Genomic DNA, 17,926 nt, shown 5'->3' on the forward strand with positions numbered 1-17,926 from the left:
CAGGCTGACCCAGCCCAGCTCTCTCAGCCTGGCTCCAGAGCAGAGCTGCTCCAGCCCTTGCAGCATCTCCATGGCCTCCTCTGGATTCGCTCCAACAGCTCCACATCCCTCTTGTGCTGTTGCCCCAGAGCTGGATCAGGACTGCAGGATTCTGTTATGTGACAAGGAAGTGATTAGCAGAGGCCATTTTCCCCTCTAAAACCACATTCCACGTACCAGTACCTGCTCAGGTTTCTGCTCCTCAAGACAGAGAGCTTTGCTGAAGCTTGTCCTCACTGGTGGAGAGTGTCCTGCAAAGCATGTCTGACAGACTCCAATTCAGCACATAAAATAACCTGGAAGCTCTGCATGAGATGGATGAAAAAGCAGCAGAGACTTTTTTTTCTCCAAACAGTTCACATTTATTGATAACGATAAAAAAATCTTTTAAAGACTATCTGTATTTTATTACCAAGAATGAGGTATTATGTATACAAAACATTTACACAATTTGATATGCGGTTCATGAGTACAGACAGGAGAGTGCAGAGGGGACACCAGTAACAGGAAAAGAGCCAACAGAAGAGTCACTGGCAGGGAGAAGGAAGAGCAGTAATATCACACAAAGAAAGACCAGGGTATAGGAAATTAATTAGACTGCAGCAATCAAGTCATATTGCTACAGCACTTTGCTTAGAGGAGGATGAACTATTGGTTTTGTGGAATTTTATCTCCCCAGCTGCTTGTGCTGTCATGTGCTTTGAGCTCTAAAAGATGTTAAGATGAACAGCAGGAAAACCCCAAAGGGCCACTTTTGAGCCAGCTCAAGTGGAAAACAAAATCTAGATCTTCAGACTTGAAAAGTGACTGCAACTCAAAAAGGTCTACAAAGCCAGACACCGCTGGACAGATGTGGAGTGTTGAATGAAGCAGTTTCTTTACAGTTGTCAGCAAAATCGCCATCTGAGAGAGAGAGAGAGGGAGACAGAGAGAAAAGGGGACCATCTTCAACCCTTGCAGACCAGTAAATGGAAAGTGGCATTTGCAAAGAGCCATGAGTGTCATTAAGTTAATTAACCTCACTGTGTCTTCTGCTGTGCTGGCTTCCCTGTGCCTGGGAATACTGGTTCCTGCTTGGCAAGAATCAAAGCACCTCTTCAGGTTCCTCCTAGGTAGAGAGCTTGTATGAGCAGCCCAAAAGCCACAACTCAGGGTTGTCTGCTGTGCAGGCGCTGGGTGGGGAGGTGCTTGACACCAAAGTGGTGGCTTTTCTCACACAACAGCACACTTATGGCAGCTAAAGTAACAGTTTAATCTCCACCTTCAATTTCTAAGTCCAGAATAGACAAAATAGATGAGTTTGGTTCACTTTAAGGATACTGGCCTCTAGGCACCTCTAAACCTGACATGTGTCAGCCACAGCCAGAACCGGTTCACAGGACAGGTGCTCTCAGAGACTCTGCAGTCATAAAACAAGGTTTATGCTGAGTTCAGAACCAGCTTTCCTCAGGCAAGGCATCCAGTATCTTAAGCAAATTCTACTCTGAAAGCTCAATACCTCCACAAGCTCCTCTACCACTTTCCCACCACTTATGCTGTCTCCCCAAGATTTTATAGAGCCTCTCCGGCTTCCTAGCAGGGCCTGCAGCCCCCACAGTAGCTCCTTTTGCATAGATGGACAGTTTAGCTCTAAAAGGGTGAGGAAAGACCAAGCAGGGTCTAACTTATGCAAATCCTGCTGCATTTCAGACTGAAATCTTCTCTGTCCCACCGCCACGTATGGTCTGTAGTTGTCTTTGCTCAGCTTTTCAGGCCTTTGTGCCTTTTGCTGTGTGTGGAAGAGAGAGCTTGAAGTGGAAGGATACCTGAACAGACTAATGAAGAGTTCAAGTAGGATTTCTTAGGCCTGGGTAGAATGGGGTCAAAACCCAAAATGGCAATTCCCCTCTGGCAGTGAAAATGGTTGAGCAGGCACTGTTTAGAGCACCTTTTGCTGCATCACTTAGAGTGAAGACTGCTGTGCTCCCTGCCTAAGGCAAAGCTTCTGCTGCTCAGAACACAAGCCCTCTATTTCTAACATGCACAGAGAAGGATGGGAGGCTAGAAGGATTGGAAAGTGCACAGGAAGGATGTAAACCATAACTCCTTTGGGCTGATTTAAGAAGCAAGCTTAAGCTCTGCATAAATTCCGGATAAGAAGTATCTCAGTAAAATCAATTCACATGGAGTGTACTAAGGAAGCGGAGTGAAGCTCCAGCACTGAGCTGGGACCAAATCAGGATCAGCCCAGCGTGACACAGTGAGGGAGAGCCCGCTCTCTGCCTCTCTCTCCACAGTGCTTCAAGCATAGATCCAAGGAAAGTATGAATTGCTTCAACCCATCAAGACCCAGAGCTCAAGATTCCCCAAAAATGTGCTCATACAAAAGGTATTAGTGTTTACAGCCTGGCCACAGTTCTGTGGGCATGCTTTGAAAAAGAACGGACTCACAAAGTCAAGTATCCAGCAACTGCTTTTCTTTGTCTTGGACATCACTTGGTGGCAATGGGAGAACAGTCTGCAGTACTGGAAGACCACAGGGGATTTCTTAAGATGGCAAGGAATGTCCTGACAGGAGACTTGCAGTTGATCTCTAATGCACTACAGAGCACTTCTGGTAGGGTTTTTTCTTTTTTACTTTTAAACATTTACACAGTTAAAAATGATTCCTAACTGATGCACTGCTTATTTTTCCTTTCAGTGAGAGCCCTTGTGTTCAGAGTTAGGATTTGTGCAAGCATACTTGCGAAAGTATTTATGGCTGCGTTAGGAAAAAGAGTTAAACTTAAGAGACTAGCTGTTGGAACTAACAAAGACCAAAACCACTAAGTTTAAAATTCAAACAGCTACTTTACTATCTATAAAAGGCTTTAGTGGGGTGGGGATTTTTTTGCACAATTGCCAGTTGAGTATGGTGTATTGCAGTCAGCTGCCACAGGCGAGGGTCCAGCCATCTCATCCATTTGCTTTTCATCTGTTGTGGCACTACCTGGAAATCATGGAGCTGGAATGGGACTGGCTAGAAGAGGTGGTGGCAGCACTGAGCTGCGAGAATCCACTGTGGCTTGATTCAAGGCTGGTCATGGATCCCCTGCAATAAAAACCAAAGTAGTTTCAAGCTTCTGAACACACAAACATTTTGATTTCTGCTATGGATCTACACTGGGTTTGTCTGCACACTGAATAAAAGCAAGTAACAGTTTTGGGGCAGATACTCAAAAGCTTTTCTCCCTTACACGTAAGATAATGGGTACACCAAACACCTTCTTGCAAAAAAGAGATGCTGTTCAAAGAGACTTAGAATGAGTTTCAGTCAAATAGATCAACTGGCAGGAAACTGAACTGACTTGATTCCATTTTGAGTTGCACCCATTTCTGCATGGCAACCTGCCAAGCCCAACAACTCACACAATGCTTTCATAGCAAAGTGACCAGAGATTATTATAATGAGATAACTAATTAACCCCTTTTATACATTAGTTGTCCCCAGTGCCGGTAATGGTTGAATTTATCTACTGTTTCTTGAGGGCTTGTTTTTGAGGGCTAAGAAAACACAAATCCTAACAATTTACACATATTTATGTGAACTTGACAGTGGCTTGATCATCTAAGTATCAGAAAGGTTTGACATCACCTGACCTTCATGAACCTTGACAATACATACCTGAAATCTTCAGATCCTATTACTTCCGTATAGTACATCACTTTACATTTGTGAGAGGAGACCTGTAGAGATGCTAATACATCATCCACACGAGGCAGGTTGGTTGTAGCACAGGCAGGCATACTATGAAATTTCCACTGGAGGATATAGAAGCCAGGCCACCTGGTCACATGTGATCCCTGGAAGCAGCCACAGCAAGAATGAAAAATTAACTTTGTCAACATGAATATTTTTAGGCTTGAAATTTCTTTTCCAAGCTTACAGAACTGCCTGGATGCCCATCGTTTTTTCCTCAGTGCCAGTATTTCAGCTCCTCAACCATCTGGCAGTGCTGGTCAACATTTCCCACACAGCACATGCTTATAAAAGTTATGACAGAATGCCAGAGGTTCCTCCTGCTTTTTGCCAGAGTCAAGGCATTAGGATTTAAATATACTGAAAAGGACAAAGTTCTTCTTTAAAACAATACCCATTTTTTCCTCTTACTTTCATTAATGGCTGTCCTTTGAGACCATGAGAAGGGCAGTCAAGGCTCCTGCCTCACAGAAAGAGAAACTATAGTTCAAGAGGTCACTGCCCATATATGCAGTTAAAACATTTCCAGTTAGATGACTTAAGGAGCAGCTTTTTCAAAGGCTCTTCAACTCTTATTTCAAGTTAAAAGGAAAAGCAGTGTCAGAGCGTGATCACAAACATGCTGCATGTAGTACCAAATTTGGTAATTAAAGGACAGGTTGCAAATGCCATGAAAAAAATAATCAGGAACCTTGGCCATAGGGAGCTTTTTATGGTACCTATCAGAGGGGCAAACACACAGAAGCTAAGTCTTAATTTCCACACTTCTCCCATTACTGTGCTAAGAGACTATGATATTCTTCAAACACAGACTGTTTACTTCAGAAAATAATGGTCAAAATTACAGCACATAGCACGTCTTGCTGCTTTCAGGATGAGCACTTCATCCTAGGTGACTTCCCTAAGGTCCTTGCTGATCAATCTCAGTCACTATTGGACTGATGTAACCTCCTCTCACAGCAGATCCCATGTAAGTACTATCCCCATTCCCTGCAGCATGCAGCTAGGAACAGAAGCTGAAATGTCAGCCAAAAGCAAGCAGACAGCCTGGAGCTGAATCACCACTCAGACATCAATAATGATTGTGAATTAGAATGTGTCACTTTGGAGCTGGCCTCCACCTGCTCCCACCCGAGGATTCAGCAGTCTTACCTGTACACTCTCCCCTTCTTTGCAGATAAGGGGAGACTCCACCATACTGTAATCACACCCCAACTGCCAGACTTTGTCTATCAACTGGACATTGTTCCCACCAGGAGAAGTAATACTGTGAGCTCCCAGAGAGTCCTTTTTAGGAGGCTGCGGGGCTCTCTTGGAATGAAAGATGTTAAAAACAATGTCACCCTTGCACACATCAAAATCCCACGTGATGACAGATGAGGCATCCACAATCTGAATGAGAACCTGAGATAGAAAAGTCATATTAGACAATAGCAATTTGCTCGGTAATACAAACTCCCACCAAAAAAGAAGACAAGGAACAGAGCTTTTTGTTGAAACTCAGCCCAGCAACTATTAGAAAGGCATCACAGATACAAATTCTCTCCTGATGGCGTACATTTGTTTTAACATATGACTTCCAGAAGCTCTCAAGTAGCTTCTGAGAATATTGTTTGTCTTTGCTTAGAAGGCTATACGAATGGAATGAAAACCAGACATGTTCTTTAAATGGCAAGATAATGATACAAGAAATGGTCACAAACTTCAGCTACTAAAACATCATTATGCACCAGAACTACAGAACAAGGTAGAAGCTTGGCAACTAAACAATTAATTTTGAAACCATTTTCAGTCAAGAAAGAGTCCAGAGCAGATGGTTGAGATGAAAAGAAAAGGGTAGGCTGCAGCCATACCTCATGCGGCGCTCCTTTGAAGACACTTGCAGACTGGTAGATTGTTTCAGTCCAAAGCTTTATGTCTTCATTTTCTAACTCTTCTGCTGTCCGATAGAGGGACTTGGGAACCAGCCCACCCTCTGGCACTTCACACTGAAAGCATAAACAGCCATTATAAAGTATCCCCTCTGTACATCTGCATCCTGGCACACACTCTGCCTGCTAGTGTCAAAAACCAAAACTCACCTTCAGCAAGTACTCTGAAGAATGAGACACGAACAGAGTTTGAAAGTACTTCTATAGCTTGTATATCACACATACAAAAACACATTTTACAATGAGCTGGTTTAGGTGAGTTTGCAGAATTAGACACCAGGGGAACAGACCTTGTATATGCACAACAGCCACCACCACAGAACATAACTGTGTCAATGCTATAGTTATCACTGCCCTACACCTAAGATAGATGTGGGCCACTTAAGAATCCTGGGGAAAGTGGCAACAGGGACTTGGTCTAAAAACTGTAGCCTACACAGACCTGAAAGAACTGGGGTAGCTAAGTTGAAGGATGGTGGGGAGATGCAGTAAGTTTCCAAGCAGGAAAAAGGATAATGCAGTCAAGGAAGGTAACAGTTTTGAAGTCACAACTGTAACAGCCCAGTCCTAGAACTGATTACACAACTTCCTAAGCAATCTTCTCTTTAAAATATCTCTAGTAATGAAGTTAAACAACTATCTGATCAGAGATAGGTTTCATAGGAGTGTTTGATAACTGCATTACAACACAGAATTGAAGGGATCTCTGAGAAGAAGTAAAGAAGAGAAAAGAGACTATCATTTTCTGTGACTGACAACAAGTGTTATAGCAATTTTCTGTCTGGTAACATTCACTTTTGCTTATTAAGCAGTGGATTTTGCCAGCTTCTTGAGCTTCAAATTAGATAGCACACATTCTCTCCACTGAAAGCTACTGCTGCAACAGAAAACAGCCTACTCAAGATAACACACGCTCTACCCTGTCACGTGTAACAGGGCTTCCTTATAATTTGATACTGTATTTGAACAGACCTAGACGAATTTTCAAGAATGGTACAGAAATTAACCTAAAAAAGTACACAGCGACTTAAAAAGCAAGCCTGAAATTATAATTTAACACAGCTGAGTTCAGGAAAAAAGGTCACTTAAGTGTTAAAAAAGTCACTTAAGTGTTACTGTGACAGAGGCTCCATAAAATGCCCCAGCTGCACTCCTACATCTCAACCACAACAGTGAGCCTGTGTTGTCAACAACATTACAGAGAAAAACCTTACAGTATCATTGAGATGTTAAAATGACAGATTCAATTGACACCCACAGGGTATGCAGGGAACAGCTACTAAGGCACATGACAGGGGACTGAGAAATTACAGTATCCTGCAGTAAAGCAATGGGTTTAGTTTGCTGTGGGCTAGGAGTCCTGGCTGTTTGTTAAGCCCTGCTAGCAGATGTGCCATGTATTTCCTTGGGCTCCTTATGGTATTGGTTAATTCTTTCAGGTGACACAGACTTCTGATGGTGACAGCTCTTGCGCAGTGTTGCGCTGACACATCTGCTTGAACCTGACAGGTATGACATATACCTGACAGACTATGGCTTTCAACCTTGGCTATTTTGGTTAAGTTATTTGATATTCACCATGCATCCTGAAGAAAACACTAAGCCTGGGAAATCATAGTCCCTGTCTCCAAACTACATTAGGAATCATCCTGTGCTTCAAGGCTTCTTTGTTTAAAGGAATGGAGGGGAAAAATAATAAAACCCCACAAATAAGTTGCTATAGACACTAGTTTATATTCATACCATGCACTCTCCACCAAGAAAATCAGGGATGATTTCTTTATCGATGTAATCCAGCAGTCCCCCAGGACCCTGGTAGTCATTTCCAGCATAAATAAGGAATTTCTTTCTAGTGTTGTCATCAATGAATGGACTAACCTACAAACAAAGAAAACCAGATTAGATCAGGCTCCCACATTTTTCTGACATCAGTTTTGAAGGAATCAGTTTGATTGTTACCATCCTCTTTAGTTCACACTACAATGAAGATAAACTAATTGACTGCATAAGCAAGTTCTTAGGTAGTGTTTTTTAACCCACCCCAGGAATCCTATAAAGAGAGATGCTTCCAATTGGTAACATTCCTGCTTATAAAACCTGATCTCTAAAGAGCTCTTACAAACAAGTGTGTAGCAGAGTGCTGAGAAAGCTGAGGAATATCCTGAATTACAAACATACCAGTGTCCAAAGAACTGGGAATACTCTAGGTGCTCTTAGGATAAGAAGACGACCCAAAGTCTCAGGGTAATTAGCTTCGACCACCTCAATGATTCTTAGCAATGCTTTTACACCAGGTCTCCATAAATGCCGCATGTTCAAACCTTCCAGATCTACCAGACAGGTCCATGAGCTGAATTTGAGAAAGTGAAAAGTGAAAAGAAAAACCTCAATAGCACTAAAATTCTCTTTTCTTATGCGAGTGTCCAATGCACTGAAATGTGTGGATCCCACTGCATGTTTTGGTTTCTTCTATTTTACCTCCTTGTTTTGTACTACCTGTAGACACCGGAATTTAAGGTCCTCCAAACAGAAATATCTTAAGAGCGTGCCAAGCATGGTTACAGAGTCTGTGCAATGATCACTTTGCACATTACATGTATTCCCCCAGAGGCATTTCAGATTCAAGGTGAAAGTTAAGATAAAGCCAAAAAAGATACTGTCAAAGGCCACCCAAATGTTAAACCGTTGCTTTTACCAGGAAATCAATCAAGTGCCATGCTGCAATGAGGCAATTTAACATTTACAGTGCAGATTTCCTAACAACACTGTACAGTAATAATGCCATTACATGTCAAAGCTAATTCTGCTGTCAGGTCTCAGGGAAAGAAGTTTTTTCTATAGGAAGAGGTATGTTCTTATACTAAATACTGAGGTTCAGCACATGCTTTAGTTCTTTCCAAGTTCCGCCCTAGGCATGGATCCAAGATTTACCTCTGTGCCGAACCAGCTAGCATCCATTAAATTATGGCTTCTATGAAACAGTAAACCCTTCTTTGTTTCACTTTAAATGTTTGGTATATAGTCCTTTAGGATTACTTCTACAAATGGAGATCCAGTGAGCAGCACTTTTTCACACTTTCACACATAAAACCCATCACTCGGATTTGACCTCCCACTGAGAGCTAGGACAGCAAGTTCTTTAACAGGGACAAGATAAGCAGGTATACCACACATCCCTGAACCTTCACAGGGTAATGGAAGGACTCAGAAATTGAAAAGAATCCAAGAAACACTGTTTCTTTTGAGGGCCAGTCCTGCATTCATTCCACATCCTTAAAACCATTCTGCAGTTAACACTTTTGTAAGTGAGCCCTACAATGACCTGAAGATAGGATAACAAGACATTTCTGACTGAACTTCACATGAAGTTATATCAGTATTTGGAAAATTAGACCCCAGGTTCCACAAGGTGCCTCATGAGCTTACCTTGGATCAAGAGTTGAGCAACCGCATAGAAAAATGGAGAATGCAAACAAAAACTGAGTGTAATGTTCATCCATAGTCCATGCCAAGGCTCAAGTAACATGAAAACAATACTTGAAACTACTGGAAAGGTTATCCATGATATCATAGCCTGAACTTTTTGGCACTGTACCAATGTCTGACTATAAAATCCCCCAAAAAGAGAAATGGGAGTTAGGCTGCATTGCTTTGCAGATGCACAACAGAAGAAGGCAGGAGCATAATACCCCTCATGTAGAATCCTTATGAGCATGACACCAAGACTGCTGGAGCAGATGTGAGTTTCCTTCAGGCTTTGCCATGCAGATCCACTCTAGTGGTAACTGAGGAGGCTCTCAGTTAACTGTAACTGTGCTTGTATCTGCCTGTGAGACACACAGCCTGCTCTTGTTCCACTTAATAACCTTTGCTCAGCAGCATCACATTGCTGCATGTTCCCCACACTCCCCACAAAACCAGGTAATTCCCAAAGAGCAGATCCACTTGTATTTTACCTTATTGGCCTGCCAAATACTTTTGTGTTCTCCTCACATCGCCTCAGTCCTTCTTCATTTATTGAAAGAACCTGTACAACAAGACATGTTGTTTAAAGAAGACAGTCTTAAACTCAGTAGATGGGATAAAGTAAAGAGAAAAGTTTTATATCCAAAGTATAATTAAAACTACAAACTCAATCAGCATAAACTTTTACTCCCCCCAGAGAACGAACTAGAAATCACTACATTTACCCCACTGGTTGATCTTGTTGAAAAATAAACATACTCTTCCAGAAAAGCAGTAAAATATATATATACAAGACCCTCCTGAAAAACTGAGCCCCAGGAGTGATACAGACAAGAAGTCCCCCTGCCCCTTTAAGCATTGATTCCTTATTTACTCAGAAATTAAAGCCTCTTTCTAAGCTGTAGAAAAGAGTACCGAAACAAAAGTAGGGCAAACAAACAAAATATGCCTGGAAATGCCACTGGAAGAGAAAAAGTAAAATCCAGCCTCAGCTTCTAGTGGTTATTATGGCCATGACTGTTGTTCTTAGGTGTCAACAACAAAAAAAATCATTGCAAACCTGGAATTCTGCCATCTTTTGGCTTGGAAACTGAGCAGATCTACAATAACAGAGCCTGAGTGATGCCTTTAGAGAAGGCAAAATTACAGGCAACTACTTTTTCTTTAAGAATAAGTTATTCTTATCCTTGGAGCACAGCCTTGATAAAATCTGAGCATGGCATTCTATATTCTGTACAAATGGAGTGACTGAAGTTTAGAGCACTGCACAACTGCAGAAGAATCTGTGAAAATGCTAACCAATAACTAAGGGAGCTGCCAAGAACTACGCCTTTCCGCCATCAGTTTGCAGTTCGAAAGAATGCACAAGATGAGATACCAGGAGATTTCAGATGCATTGAAACCAAAAACAGACGGCCAGAGAGTACATCAAAATACCCAGTGTGATGAATGTTCTGGCAAAGGAGGAAATTTCTAAAGGAAAATATCACATTGTTAGCAACTTGTTGGCTCCAAAAATACTTACATAGCGCAGCAAGGCCTCTTCCCCAAGAGCTCGCACTAAGCCTTTGGTATCCATCTGTCCCAATCTCAGCACGTACAATGGGCGACCATCTGAGTAACAGGAATAAATACATCAACATAACCCTTAGTACAGCAGCAGACAATTTGAGTGAGCTACTTTTATGATAAAAGTCCAAAAGAAAATAAGCCATACTCCATTCAAACTTTGTAGTCCAGCTGGAAGAAGGAGAACCTGGAGCAGACAACACCATGAATTTTGCCCTGTCCAGCTACACCAAAAGACTGCCTGTAAATGAACTGCAAAGGTTTAAAGTAGACATCCTGATGCAAAAATAGCTCCCTATCAGCAAAGGCACTTTCGAAGGACTTCAACAAGTACACTAGTACACACAAGATCTTGGTATACACAGTTAAAGACACAGAACTATAATTAGCTTCCAGGACAGCCAAGATACAGGAAAAGCTTTAGTCCACTAGCGTAGGTGAAGAGTTGCAACAAGCAGTAAGCCTTGAATCACATATGATGTAATACTGCTCTGGATAGCTTACAGCAACCTTTCTGGAAAAGTAGCTGCACTGAGTTCTGGGAGCTAAGAAAATAAAGTGTTAACCAAGGGACTTGCCTTCTGCAGTATTTGCTGGAGTAACACTTTTCAGCTATGTCATTACACATTATGCAGAACTGGCAAACAGCCTCACTTCTGCAGGTTAAGCCTGGTAAGACCAGACTTTGTTCCAGGGATCAGCTTCAGATGGACCTTCTGCATTCAACGGCTTGCCTCTTCACTTTTGCTGCATACTGGGCACCCCAATACTGTCCAGAATACTAAGGCATTAAGCTTAACAACTGCACTGGCTGAATTTGAGGATCAAAGCTTGCATTCATGGATCTTTGTAACAGGAGCTCATTGTCTGAAACAGCTTCCATCCTCCCAAAGCTGTGATGCATTTTGTAAGGTTTGTTTCATCTGTTCTAGTACATAAGCTAAATAATCACAAACTTAAAGAACTGAATATGCTAGGACACAAAAATAAAATAATAAAAAAGAAGAGCTTTTATATATAAATATAAATATATTTTATATATATAAAAATCTTCCTGAAGTCCTGTTGTCTGTTCAGCTTCACTTCCCTTCAACAAATACAAAGAGGAGTATCAAATTATCATTAAGTCCTTTGGAACACAAGGAAAGAAACTGTTAATATATAAAAAACCCCAAATAATCTAAACTGCAGAGTCCAGTCAAGTTATTTCTTTGGCAAAGACACCCCCTCCATGAAAGTTCAGGGTATTTTGTATTTTATCAGGTCTAAAAGAAAATGTTATTTTAACATCAGCACATGATTATCTTGGAATGTGCTGTTTAGCTTTTGAAGCACAAAACAAACAGTGCTATTAAGCTTTATAGCAGGTCTTCCTCCCTTCTCCGCCTCCAAAGCCAAGTGCTTACTAACCCTGGTCCACCCAAACGACACATGAAGGGAACTCTCAGCTGACAGTACTGTATCATCACTGTACATTTTATATTCCATTAGAGCTCTGTGATTTAAACCACCATTTGATTGAAGCATTCTGTCAAAATAAAAGCCACTCAGATGCACAGAAAACTGTGCTAATTGCAAGCCAAAATAATAACTTCTATTCTTTTGTACTATTAGCTCATTCTAGACAACACACTTCATAATCACTCCTGCCTTTGCTTTAACACTAAATGCTATAGAGAATTCAGCTAGCTGAAGTTTGGCACATTTAGCATATGTAGGAGGAGAGCAACATTACTAGAAAAGAGGATTTAAAAGAAGAACCTACCAGTAAAATTTTAAATTACATAGAATTACACAGTTTTGAATTCTCTTTCTGTTATTGACAAACCCATGCTTTATTTGTGGGCATGCTGCAGAAGAGATTAAAGGAACTGGAGGGGAAGGGAGGGGGCATGAGGCTCACCACAAAACTGAAGAACTTCTCAGGATGACATTAAACAACCCTTTGATGCATTCAGTACCTTTCTATCTGCTTCCTGGAGGACCCAGCTATGTGCTACTGGCAGAGGAGGTCTTTGCTAAGTCAGGACAAGGAACTGACAGAAAGGGTGAACTTGTTCACAGGTCTTTTTCCCTGCAATCTTTACAAGCATATTCCCATTTTCCCCCGTTTGAGGTCTGTTAAACCCAAAGCAGCATGGGAGAGCCATTCAAGCTCCTGGCCACTACTGCTGACAGCATTCTGTCCTGCTTCATACACTTTTTCTAACAGGAAGCGCCAGCAGAAACAATGGTGCTGAGTGAGGAAAAGACTAAATCAGAACACACATAGCTCACAGTAAGAGATCATTTCCTTATCTAAAGAGCCCAGCTTGCTTCAAGCAACAAATTCCAATTCCATGTATGTATTAGCAACAAGATCAGCGCACGATAAAGCAAGCCGAGGGATAGGGGAGCATGTCAGGCACAGTCATCCATGTTTTAAAGATCTGGCTGTGGTTCACCATACAAAGGGAATTCAGACAAAGCTTCTTCCCTTCTTAACTAAACCTGCTCTGTTTGATGTTTCTGCAACATACCACTTTTCATCATTAAGCTGATTGTAATGCCATAAAAGTATTCATTTATGCCATCAGCAGACTTACACAACATCAGAAATAAATTGATTAGAAAGATATACTTATTTACAAACATATTTTAATCACTGAAAAAGAATACTCAGCATTTGCATAACACACTTCTAAGCATCTCCGAGCACTACAGAAGTGCAATTAACAACTTTTCTTAAGCTAGTGGCAAAGCAGAGCTCTTTAGACAGTTAAATACATCAAGCATTAGTCAGAAAGATTAGGACCTAGGAGTCTGCCTCCATCAACTAAAGGAGCTGGTAACATCAATTTCAATGCAGTTAGTACATAACTGAGAAGTTCTAACCACCTTTCCAGCCACCTCTAGTTAATAGAGGGACAACTATCACCTTTAATTCAGAACATAAAAAGGCTGTTCAATATTCACCCTATATAGCATACCTTTGTCATGGTGATGCCAGCCTCCTGCGTAGTAATCCTGGAGTACTTGAGGAGGGTTCCAGGTATCTAGAATATAGTCTACTTGATGCTGCTTACGCCATGTGAGCGACTGGCAAAGGATCTCTCTTGCTTTATCAATGTTGAAGTCCCGGGCACGCAGGAATCTTAAAATGTGCTCATCCTTTGGGATCTATTAAAAAAACCCCGAACAAACAAATCCCAATTTTGTATGCGAGGCTTGAAACAAGCACAAAAAACCCAAATGATAGACACTGAAAAACATGCAGCTCTGCACCAGTGCAAGGGGACAGTATGTACCACTGGAAGTTACTCAAGCAAGTCAGTCTTTGTTTGTTACAAAAACACAAGTCCTGTCAGATACTGCAGCTACCTTCATATAAGGGATATAAAAATGTCATGAACTCCAATGTAATCATTTACACCTGTGTGACCATACTCAGCCAATTTAAACAAATCTAGCAACAAAAGACAGACTGTATTTTGCTGTTAAGCAAAAGGAAGCTGAGCCATACATGCCAATCACAAGCCTCTGGAAAATCCCCAGCCTTGCTATCAGTGATTTAACTGACCACATTGCTTCCCTTTACGTACTGCACTTTGGGACACAGATTTAAAAACATGACGTTTGGCCAAAACAAACAAATGTAAAATACAGTCATTGTAGAACCAGGCAGAGTTATAAAACTGATGTTATCCTCCCTGTACCAGTTTGCTGACATTCTGAGGCAGTCACACTAATCGTTTAAGCACCTCAACTGGCAACATCAGCTGGACAGTCACAACAAACTTTTATTGCCACTCTACCAGGTTTTGATCATGAAGTGCCATTTAACAGGAATAGTTAGTGACAGGAGGTGTGGGCATGATGTTTCATCATGTCCACCTTGCATATCAGACATTGTAAGACTGAGTCACAGGAGACCAAGAGTAACTTACTTTGCCTTTGTGAGTCTCCTGGAGCCACTGCCTCAAACGAATGAGGCAGCTTTCCTGCATTGGAGTCAAGTCACCCAGATACCTCTTGATGTAGTCTGCATCTAGCTTGTCTAAAACGAGATGCACATGTGATTAGAGCAGTCCTGAAATGACCAAGCCAAAGTAGTAAGTGACCTTAGTACTGTTATCTGAAGGAGAGAAGTGACTGCTCTGTGTTCTGTGCAGTCAGACTTGAATGAAATTTCTTTCAATCAAAAGATAAGCAAGGCAACTTACACAGTCATCTTAATGGTCAACCAAGATTAATTCTCCTTCTGCAACTAAGAGAAGGAGTAAACCCAGACATTTATAAAAGCATTTTGCCAGTACATTCACATTTGATTTAACATTAATAATAATAATAATTAACATTAGACGTTATAGGTATTGAAATTAATGATGATGAAGTTGAATGTTTATGGGTAAGAATCAAGGGGAAGGCGGGTAAGGCTGATATCCTATTGGGGGTCTGTTATCGTCCACCCAATCAGAAAGAAGAAGTGGACAACTTGTTTTATAAGCAACTTGAGAATGTTTCTGGATCTTCAGCCCTTGTTCTTGTAGGCGACTTCAACCTACCGGATATATGTTGGGAATTTCATACAGCTCAAAAAAGGCAGTCCAGAAAGTTTTTAGAGTGTGTGGAGGATAACTTTCTGTCACAGCTGGTGAGCGAGACTACCAGGGGAGGGTCTATGTTAGACCTGTTGTTCACTAATAGAGATGGACTGGTGGGTGAGGTGAAGGTTGAAGGTTGCCTGGGGCACAGTGATCATGAAATTGTAGAATTTTCAATACTTAGGGAAATCAGGAAGAACATCAATAAGACCTATACCTTGGACTTCCGGAGGGCAGATTTTGGCCTGTTTAAGAGACTCATTCAGAGAGTTCCTTGGGAAACTGCCCTTGAAAATAAAGGAGTTCAGGAAAGCTGGGTGTGCCTCAAAACAGAGATCTTGAGGGCACAGGAAAAGTCTGTTCCTGTGTGCCGTAAGATGAGCCGACGAGGCAAGCGTCCAGCCTGGATGGGTACTGAGGTTATGAAGGAACTTAGAAATAAAAAGAAGGTGTATTATCTTTGGAAGGAGGGTAGGGTTTCTCAGGGAGTGTTTAAGGAGGCTGCTGGGGCATGTAGAAAGAAAATTAGGGAGGCCAAAGCTCAGTTTGAACTTAAATTGGCAACTTCTGTAAAGAATAATAAAAAAAGTTTTTATAAATATATTAATGGTAAAAGGAAGGGTAAGACTGATCTTTGCTACTTATTGGATGAGGCAGGAAACTTAGTAACTAAAGATGAGGAGAAAGCAGAAGTGCTTAATGCCTTTTTTGCCTCAGTTTTCAGTAGGAAGACACCTTGCCCTCAAGATAACTGTACTCTGGGGTTGGTAGGTGGTGTTAGGGAGCAGAATGGTCCTCTTGTTATTCAAGAAGAGGAAGTTAAAGAATTGTTGAGGCATCTGAATATTTATAAATCAATGGGACCAGATGGGATCCATCCCAGGGTGATGAGGGAGATGGCGGATGAGCTTGCAAAGCCGCTCTCCATCATTTACCAACAGTCATGGCTCACTGGTGAGGTTCCAGATGATTGGAAGTTGGCCAATGTGATGCCCATTTATAAAAAGGGTAGGAGGGAAGATCCTGGTAATTACAGGCCAGTTAGTCTGACCTCAGTGCCGGGAAAGTTAATGGAAAAGTTCATACTGAGTGTTATTAAGCAGCACTTAAGAAATGGCCAGGGTATTAGACCCAGCCAGCATGGGTTTATGAAGGGCAGGTCATGTTTGACTAACTTGATTTCCTTTTATGATCAGGTGACCCGCCTGGTGGATGTGGGAAGGGCTGTGGATGTTGTCTATTTGGATTTCAGCAAGGCTTTTGACACTGTCCCCCATAACATACTTCTGGAGAAGTTAGTAGCTCATGGCTTGGACAGGAGCACTCTTTGCTGGGTCAGTAACTGGCTGGATGGCCGGGCCCAGAGGGTGATGGTGAACGGTGTTGCATCCAGCTGGCAACCAGTCACCAGTGGTGTCCCTCAGGGGTCTGTGCTGGGACCGGTGTTGTTCAATATTTTTATTGATGACATGGATGAGGGTATTGAGTCTTTCATCAGTAAGTTTGCAGACGACACTAAGCTGGGAGCTTGTGTCGATCTTTTGGAAGGAAGGAGGGCTCTGCAGAGAGACCTGGATAGGTTGGATAGATGGGCAGAATCCAATAAGATGAAATTTAATAAGTCTAAGTGCCGAGTCCTACATTTTGGCCATAAAAACCCCTTGCAATGTTACAAGCTGGGGACAGTGTGGCTGGATAGTGTCCAGGTAGAAAGGGATCTGGGGGTACTGGTGGATGGCCAGTTGAATATGAGCCAGCAGTGTGCCCTGGTGGCCAAGAAGGCCAATGGTATCCTAGCCTGCATTAGGAATGGTATGGCCAGCAGAAACAGGGAGGTTATTCTTCCCCTGTATTTAGCACTGGTGAGGCCGCACCTTGAGTACTGTGTCCAGTTCTGGGCTCCTCAGTTTAAGAAGGACGTAGAAATGATTGAGCGCGTCCAAAGGAGGGCTACGAGGTTGGTGAGGGGCTTGGACCACAAGCCCTACGAGGAGCGACTGAGAGAGTTGGAGTTGTTTAGCCTAGAGAAAAGGAGACTTAGAGGTGACCTTATCACTCTCTACAACCTCCTGAAAGGAGGTTGTAGACAGGTGGGGGTTGGTCTCTTTTATCAGGCAACAACTGATAGAACGAGAGGACACAGTCTCAAACTGCGCCAAGGAAGGTACAGGTTGGATATTAGGAAGAAATTTTTCACAGAAAGAATAATAAAATATTGGAACGGTCTGCCCAGGGTGGTGGTGGAGTCTCCATCCCTGGATGTGTTTAAAAAGAGATTGGATGTGATACTTGGTGATATGGTTTAGTCGAGGTATAAGGCATGGGTTGGACTCAATGATCTTGAAGGTCCCTTCCAACCTGGTAATTCTGATTCTGATTTGTCAATCTACAGCACCATAGGGCTTGCTGCGTCTGGAAATATTTAGAGAACCTTGGATCTGAATCTCCCAGTGCAAGAATTTTCCAAAATTCCCATATTAAGAAGATACAACAGAAGACTGTCCAGGAAACCTTCAGCACTTTCCTCCTCATTATTGCAATAGTAATGCCTATCCTGAATTTCAGGGCATACAGCAGGCCATTCATTTGCAGCTTAATGAAGGGCAAAGTGAAGAGTTTTT

At 42.0% G+C, this 17,926-nt stretch overlaps 1 protein-coding gene across 1 annotated transcript in view; it reads right to left on the minus strand.

Moving 5' to 3' along the window:
- Positions 1–445: 445 nt before the first annotated feature.
- SEC14L1 (SEC14 like lipid binding 1) overlaps positions 446–17,926 on the minus strand; it is a 45,253-nt gene continuing 27,772 nt past the window's right edge. The window contains exons 7-17 of the mRNA XM_080629416.1: positions 14,649–14,758; positions 13,692–13,881; positions 10,679–10,767; positions 9,645–9,715; positions 7,867–8,038; positions 7,432–7,566; positions 5,611–5,745; positions 4,910–5,161; positions 3,683–3,861; positions 3,008–3,109; positions 446–942 (exon numbers count right to left, since the gene is read on the minus strand). Of these exons, the coding sequence (XP_080485542.1) occupies positions 927–942; positions 3,008–3,109; positions 3,683–3,861; positions 4,910–5,161; positions 5,611–5,745; positions 7,432–7,566; positions 7,867–8,038; positions 9,645–9,715; positions 10,679–10,767; positions 13,692–13,881; positions 14,649–14,758 (1,451 nt within the window). The 3' untranslated portion in view covers positions 446–926. The remainder of the gene's footprint in view (positions 943–3,007; positions 3,110–3,682; positions 3,862–4,909; positions 5,162–5,610; positions 5,746–7,431; positions 7,567–7,866; positions 8,039–9,644; positions 9,716–10,678; positions 10,768–13,691; positions 13,882–14,648; positions 14,759–17,926) is intronic.

Source organism: Psittacula echo (genome assembly GCF_963264785.1).
Source record: "Psittacula echo genome assembly, chromosome: 14".
NCBI classification, from domain to species: Eukaryota; Metazoa; Chordata; class Aves; order Psittaciformes; family Psittacidae; genus Psittacula; species Psittacula echo.